We start from the raw sequence: 8,071 nt of genomic DNA, 5'->3' as shown, positions 1-8,071 counted from the left end.
CCATCCAACGGTGGCCAAATTGGGAGGCCATCTACTCACATGGCCTTGGTCATCCAGTTCATTGTTGGTGAGCTTTAGCTTGTCGAAGCTGATCACCTGTCTCATCCAAGTCTCCCCCGAGGCAGGTGAGTCAGGATGAATGTACACACGGGGTGGCACAGGGGAGTCAGCATTTCCTGCCACCATCCATTTAGAGCTGTGGTAAACATACCTAAAAGGCAATGACAAGGCTCAGTATATCTTGGAATGTCCAGCTCAGTAGAATCAGACAAAATGTGCACCCTTTTTTTTTTTATTTAAAGTACAACGATTTGCTCCTTACATCGAATGCAAATAAAATAAGATTTCGACAACTTTTTAAAAACTCTCTGAGGCAGCAGTGGCCTACTGACCATTCAAAGTAAGCGATGTGTTAAGAGTTTAGTGAAAAATATGCATGCTATAAGCACAATAAATGCAAGCATCTTACTTTTTTTTATGAATCATACTTATTCACATTAGACATTCTGTCTATATTCTGATATTTTCCATTTTTCATCTGGACAGTCAATTGATTTGAAGAAATTATTAAATTGTCAAGCTTATCTTTAACTATCTAAAAACATTTGAGAGGTCTATCTTAAAGTGTCCCATGTCCTTTACCACTTCCCATTTGAGGCTTATATACAGGCTGATTGGATAGAGGGCAGAAAGGCAAGGGGAAATTGTCAGAAGTTTCGGTAACTTTTATTTTCAAAGGAAAAGAGTTTTATCTATTATCATTCAGAATTATTTTTTCTAATTCAGTTACACTATAAATTGAAAATAGAGGATTTGGTTTAATTTTAAAAGTTTGTAAAATCGTAAAATGTAGACTTTTATCTTCTATATTTCTCTTTCTTGACCGTTGTAAGGCAATTCCATAAATAGTTTTTAAATACTACTAATTAAAATATACATCAAACTTTGAAAATTATGGTATAGCTAATTAATATTACTCTTCTAATTAAGAGACAAACCATCTTATTCTGTTTGTTTATATGTGTCAAATATGTTCACTCTATACAAATAATACATTTAAATAACAATGTTTTAAGTAATAAAATCATAGTATTTAATCCTACATTCAGATTATTATTCATTAATTAACTTAAAATACACTAATTCAAAAACTAGAAATTAGTATGTCAATGACTGACTTAAAAAAGGTAGAAAATAAAATTACTGTATATATTTAGGTGTATATAAAATTACTGTATATATTTTCTTTCATTTGTGTTTTAAAATGGCATATAATATAAAGCAACAATTTACAAATAGTCTCAGAATTCTATGTAGTATGCAAATTTCTTTTTAAAATGGCATGAAACATTTTTATAACATCTCTAGTGAGATCCTTGGTTTCAACTATGGTCACATATTTCACTATTTTGAGCTTAACATGATTTCTATTCTTTAATTCCTTTTCTTAGGAAAAAATACATAATCGCAAAATTAAAAATAATTTTTTAAAACTTTCTTTATTTGGTATAGTGTAATTTCAATAAGTTCCTATGTACATAGGCTTTTGTGAATATTAATTTTAAATTTTAATAAATCAGAATCATTTTTAACTTGACTAAATACCACTCTTTGATAATAGAGAATAAGCCAAAAAAATTTTTCTACTACTGCTAAAAAAGTTGGAAAATCAAATGTAAATCTTAGAAATGCAAGAAAAAACTGCACTATGAATATAGTTATCACCAAAATAAATACTAATATGCTCTATCAAAACCTTGAAAAAGCATGCATATCGAATAGTTCAACAATCCACTGCCAGTAAGGGAATAAATGCTACATGTCATTTTTCTTTGTGAAACAATATAAATGCTAAAAGTGAATTTCTTGGAAAGCAATATAAGTGAAAGCAAATTTATTTTACAATTTGATCATTTAAAATTTGGCTTCTTAATACTAATACTTGAAATTGTTCTTGCTTTATGTGAAAATAATAGGAATCAGTTAAATAAAACAAACCATTCAAAATATATTGAAGGGATTAAGAGAAGACATAGGAGACAAATTAGAAGATAAAGATATAATTTCTAAGCTCATTAAGAATTGCATTATCTTCCTCAGCACAAAACCCACATTAGAACATAGATTTTAAAGAAAGTGTATTTAAAGAATAAACTTCAATGCCTTCTAGCTTCTGTCATGCAGTGGATAATTTTAGCAAAACTCTCGAATAAATTATTGAATTAAAATAATACAACTATACGCAAAACATAAATAATAAAACTGTCTTTTTTTAGTATTCCATATGTGCCTGTACTAATTAAATCTGAATACGTTGACACCATAAGCCTGTTTCCAAAAAAAGCAACTCCCTAAATTTTAAAATTATAAAAACCAAATCTGATTGTATTTAAAAACTTACTAAATGCTCTTTTTTTATTTTAAAAAAAAAAAACAGAAACAAAGAAGATCAAAATGTAGAGCAGCATTTTCTGGCCCTCCACTCAAAAACTCTTTTTTTAAATGTTATAGCATTTTTACCTCCGGAAACTAAAAAGCTTTGTCATTAAAAATTGTTGATTTGTTTACTTGCAGAAGAAAAAGAGCAAGTTGGTTTGATACTGAAAAATGTATATCTTTTCCAACATTACTTGATGTCTACACAAATATATTCTCTTTCCAAATCTAAATATTACAAAGTTTTTTTAAAAAAATTACTGTTAACTATCAAGCAAAAAACAACAGTGAGATAACAAATTCATTACCACTTTAAAGATATCTTAATATCATAATGAATTATGAGATTTTATTTTTAAATTGTAAAAAAATCTTCAATAATTTTCTCAAAGTAAAGGGTAAAAGCCTGCAAACAGTTACAATTTTGGATGTAACCAGAATAAGGAAATTTATTTAAAGATAAAACACTCACAAAGAAAATAAAACATTTTATTAAATATTATGCATATGTACAAACTTTACTTAACATTTCCTCTCAAAATTCTAATCGAAATGTGAATCAATAAAAGACATTTAGTTTAGCAACACTAACCTGGCCTCTATTAAAAGTTCTCAGTACTTAAAAACATTTCTGTACCTCTAAGCAAAACAAAAATTAAGTTTCCACATTTATTGTAAGAGAAGGCATCCTCAGGGCCACTGGATCTGACTGGTGCTAGATTATGGATCTGGGGATACGACAGGCTTTTGGAAATAAACCATATAGTTGTCACAGATCAAACTGACAGCCTGTAAAATCCTAGTGCATTCTTATCCTCCCGTAGCCATCTGATCGCTGTACCTGTATCTTTTGTTGTCCACTGGCACAATATCCATGGCAATGTAATATTGCTGGTGAGGATCTAATCCTGAGATCTTCACTCTCATTGCTGGAAACATGCGCCTATGTATAAGGGAGGGCAGGAAAGAAGGTTTGGGTTTTGTTTTTGTATGTGATTACACATGGAAAATAAATAAGCAAAGGAACCTCTGGAATTTGTATTTTTCACTTGGACAAATTTATAGCATTTACCTTGGTAATTTAATTCAAAGTATCAGAACACAGGATATATCAAAACTGAGGCTTTTAAAGGTAATTTGCTGTACCCTGTACTTGTGTTCTATGTTTACTGAAATGTCAATGTAGCTAAGAGCAAAAGAATTTTATACACTGAAGTAATAAAAGCGCTAAAGAAAGTACTTTATTTTTCAAACAAAAATTGAATAAGTATAATTACTTTAATAATACAAATAACAAAATGTTCCAAATGGTAGAAATAGAAAATTTGAATTTCTAAAAGTGATAAAATATAATGTGAAATTTTAAAAGGGTTATAAAAAACCACAAGGAGCCAATGTGCCATGCTATAACCAAACAATATGTTCTTTATTGAGACAGGACTTCCTGTCTGCAGCATGGTAAAGGTGAAGTGCAAAAGTTGCTCTAAATTTGAAAGGTATAGTAAAACTTCTTTATTGAAAGCAGAAACTAAACACAATGTATATTTACCAAATCATTCCTTCTCTCATGATAACCTGAAAATACTTTCTTATTTAACCACATTTACTCAAAACATTGCTAATTAAGACAAACGAAAATCCGCATTTCTCTTGGCTTCCCACAGATGCATATAAAAGGACATGTTAAACTAAATGCACCTATCTTTTAAAAAGGGCACAGTAGCAAGGAACACAACAGCAAATTATTGTTTATAAAAAACAAATAGAACAGTTCTTTTTCTTTTTAAAAAAACTTTCATCTAATGATTTATGTCTAAGACCCTTCCAGTTAATCTAATTTTTGCTAATTTAACATTATAACACAAATTTTAGTGCTGTTATTTACCATCCTTTTCTATAACAATAATGCCATTAAAGACCACTTGCACAAAAAAAAAGAAAGTCCATTATTTCTAACTAGGCATGAGAACAGTTTAATACGCTGGCTGTTTTAGTGTTATTTCAGTGCACCTGTAAGATAAAGAGTAAAGGTCTTTAACTACATCCTTTATAAGACAACTGTTGCTTTGTGTTGTTGAAGACTGAATTTGGATCATTAATAATAGCTCTGTGAAAATGTAGAAGGCAGCATATGGATTTAATAAAATATGTTTTTGTAATTTCTAATAAGTTTGGATACTTTTATGCTATCCAGGTTTTTGCCATGTGTACTCCCTGAAAGAGTTGTGTGTGCTTTTTAAGTTCCTTTTAGGGAAGATATTCATAGATTTCACTGCACTAAATGAACTGAAAACTTTAAAATGCAAATATTTGTTCCTCCCTCAAATTAATATGATTTAGCCAAAAAATCCACTAACTAACTGATGGATGTGCAAATTTCACACTTTCAAAAAACGGATATAAGTTCTTACCAATTATTTTCTTTAGTATTCTAAAAAAAAAGTGTTAATTTTTTAATTTTAAGCTAATGTGTTGGATTTCATGTAGGAAAAAAAGTTAGCTACCGTTAACTGATGCTCTACAAACAGTGGTTTTTAAAAATCAGGGTAACCATTTTTGCAAGGATTAAACATGTATTATCAGAAATTCCAATAAATTTCCATCTTAGTCTAATATCAAAATAGCACAACACACCACCTTCTCACATTGCAAGGAAATCTTTTGATAAAGAACCAGCCTCGAAGTTTCAAATCTGAAAAAGCAAATCATAACTTGCTAAAGAGTAAGCTGCGTTTTTTCTTTAAAGGGGGAAGTGATCTGTTTCATAGTACCAGAAACAATAACTAGAGCCTAAATAAAAGCCTGAACAGACGTAAATATGACCACGAATCGGTAACCACCATGCACGCAATCACAAAGGCTACCGCACTGGCGGTGACAATGATTTTCTTCCAAGCATCCAACAAGAGGGCGGCCAGTCTGTGCCCCTCGCCGATTGCATTCCGGGATTGGAAGGCAAAGCCAGTTTCAAAAGAGTACCACTTTACCCGGGGCCTTGTTCCGTCTGTACGAAAATGCTATCCAGGGACCCCACTGCGCTGCAGGCCGTTCTCTTTCTGTGGACTATTCGCGCCAGCTCGCCCTTTACCTGCCCGCCTTGGTGATGATCATCTCGGTGCCGATCTCGTGAAAGCGCTTCCAGAGTTCAGCTCCCTGCAGATCCACCCGCGGGGCCTGCGGCGAGGGTAGCGGGGTCCCAGGCCTGGCCAGGGCGGGCGCCGGGGAGCCCTTCGGGGAGTCTCCCGGAGACGCCAATGGGGAAGCGCCCTGCAGGAAACCGTCTTCACAGCCTCCTGGGCAGCAAAGGGTACAGAGGGGTAACCGGTAAGGGCTCAAGAGGGGAATCTTGCTGGACTCCGGGAGGGTGGCTAGGGAGAGGAAAAGGACCAGGAGAAAAGGGGAAGCTTTCCAGTCATCGGGTCCTTCTAATAGGTCCGCACGGCGGGCAGAAAGGAAGCTCGACCCTCAAGTCTGGAGTCCCGGAGAGGCGCGCTGGCAGCGTCCACCCCACCCTTCCCGCGTCCACCGGGTCGAGGCCCCAAAAGAAGTTTCGCGCGGCCCTAGGGGTCTGGGATGCCAGAGATGAGTTCCCTGAGATGGGTTCCCGAGTCTAGATCCCCAGTGCAGAGCCGGACACAGCCCGCGCCCCTGAGCACACTCAGCCAAAGCGCTTAGCGCCCGGCCCCTGGCCACAAGCGCCAGGGCCTCCCATAGCAGGCGTTGGAAGCGCCTGGCTTCGGGCTGGGCCGAAGGCATCCTCTAGAAAGTTTACAGACTCCGCTCCCGCTAAACTCCCTGGCTGCCCAGAGCTTCTTCGCCAAGTAGCGAAGGGCCGAGAGGAGCGCGAAAAGAAAGCCCACGGTCGCTGTCGGCTTTGGTAGCGGTAATCAAGAAGGGAAGGGAAGGGAATGGTTCAGCTACCCCTCGGGAAACCACGTTTGTAAATACGCCGCCCTCTTCCTGGCTTGCCCAAACGGTTTAGGGCATTCATTCCGGTTTCGGGCGGGGAGGAGAGTGGGGGAATGCCGTTGCTCCCTCCTCCTCCATGCTTTTAAGAGAGAAATGAAAGAGCACCCATCGGCTGGAACCCCAAGGGAGGAAGATGCGGAAAGCACAGATCTGAACGGCCGAACGCTGCAAATAGCAGCAACTGAGGCAACTGGGCGGCGGAAGCCTGAGGAGTGAGGCTGGAAGCGGCGTTTTAACCGTCGGAGGGTGACATGAGTGCGCGGCAAAAGCGACCCGGGAGGCGGCGAGTTTTGCGCCCTGACACCCACTGCCAATGCGCTAGTGGCTGGGTCGCTTTGAGCGCATAGGGACATCCCGCTCGTGCACGCCCACAACTTGCAGAAGTTTAGGTTCTCCGCCGCTGTGCGGGCCAGGGGGACCTGGGAGGGGACGCGCTGCGAGGAGGTTGGGCGGGAAGGGGCCGACTCACCCGCAGCTCCGCGGGAGCCGCAACTCAGCTCCAGGTCTGCGCAGCTCCGGGCGGGCCCGGATGCCGCCCCAGCTGGCAGCTGGAGCGCAGCGCCTTCGTCTCCCTCAGGGGGACCCTTTTCGCCGCCGCGGCTGCAGCCTCCGTCATCTACAGCCCCCGCCGCCTCTTCCGCGCCCAGCTTCCGCCGCTTCTTTTGAAGCTGTTGCTGCTTCTCGGCTCCGATCAGCGCCTCCACCGAGAAGGCGTGCGCCTTAAGGCTTAGCATGCTGCACGGCGAGCCCCTCCGCTTCTCGGCCATCCCCGCCGCCCAGCTCCCGCCCGCCCCTCGCTCATATACACTCACTCAGGCACACACGCACACTCGCTCTCCTTCCGCCACCAAAATTTGAACAACTCTTGAGGCCTCCCGCAGGCCGAGATCTGCCCTTTTCCCCGCCGCGGGCAAAAACAAATTTGGCGTTTCCTCTTTCTTCTTGTGTTGAGATCCGAGGAACCAGCTACGCGCCCGCCAAGTTTCCTTTCCTCGGTCTCTCGCGCGCGCTCTCTCACTGATGCACTCCTTCGCTCCCACCCCTTCCACCTCTTCCTGCTGTTCCAAGATCTGCCTCGACTGATGCGCCAGAGAGGACTAACATGGGTAAAAACACACTCTGCGGACACAAATTAGGGATTGTAATTGAAATTTGTTGCCTTGATCTGTCAGCACTTCCAGTCAGGAGAGCGGTGGGAAGAACTTGCTCATTAGTGTCAATAAAGCGGCGAGGGTGGAGTCCGGGGTCCTGTCAATCACCGAAAAGGCCGACCAATCAGGAGGCGGCGACTCCGCGCAGCCCGCGCCCACTTCCTTACAAGGTCGCAAAAAACCTAGAGTGAAAAGCGCCGCCGTCTGGCTTGGACGTGCCAACCCCCGGCGCTGAACTCAGTCGTGTCTTCTTGCCTCCTACAGCCCAGTCCAGACCATTCTCCAGCTTTTCTCTCGAGGACCTGGAACCACTGAGGCTCTTGGCTTTAAAACGAGATGATCACCAGTAGAATATCAAGTATCTTTTAAAAAACTTTAAATTTCCATCCCACTCTCTTATCACTTAATATTGCTACAACTCGGAACATTTCGAGGATGGGAAGAATTCACATCCACTAGGCCGATCTTTTCTCATTTAAACATTCCTGCGTCCGCTCTGCTTCTGGAACGGCGTT

General features: G+C 40.2%; 1 protein-coding gene across 1 annotated transcript in view; it reads right to left on the bottom strand.

The window, feature by feature from the left end:
• TBX18 (T-box 18) overlaps positions 1 to 7,227 on the bottom strand; it is a 25,773-nt gene extending 18,546 nt beyond the window's left edge. Inside the window, exons 1-4 of the mRNA XM_011364874.2 lie at positions 6,875 to 7,227; positions 5,525 to 5,729; positions 3,278 to 3,379; positions 40 to 211 (exon numbers count right to left, since the gene is read on the bottom strand). Coding sequence (XP_011363176.1) covers positions 40 to 211; positions 3,278 to 3,379; positions 5,525 to 5,729; positions 6,875 to 7,172 — 777 coding nt within the window. The 5' untranslated portion in view covers positions 7,173 to 7,227. The remainder of the gene's footprint in view (positions 1 to 39; positions 212 to 3,277; positions 3,380 to 5,524; positions 5,730 to 6,874) is intronic.
• Positions 7,228 to 8,071: the final 844 nt, after the last annotated feature.

Source organism: Pteropus vampyrus, unplaced genomic scaffold (genome assembly GCF_000151845.1).
Source record: "Pteropus vampyrus isolate Shadow unplaced genomic scaffold, Pvam_2.0 Scaffold102, whole genome shotgun sequence".
Classification (NCBI taxonomy): Eukaryota; Metazoa; Chordata; class Mammalia; order Chiroptera; family Pteropodidae; genus Pteropus; species Pteropus vampyrus.
Note: the sequence above shows the minus strand (reverse complement) of the source record. Positions and strands in the feature narration are given on the sequence as shown.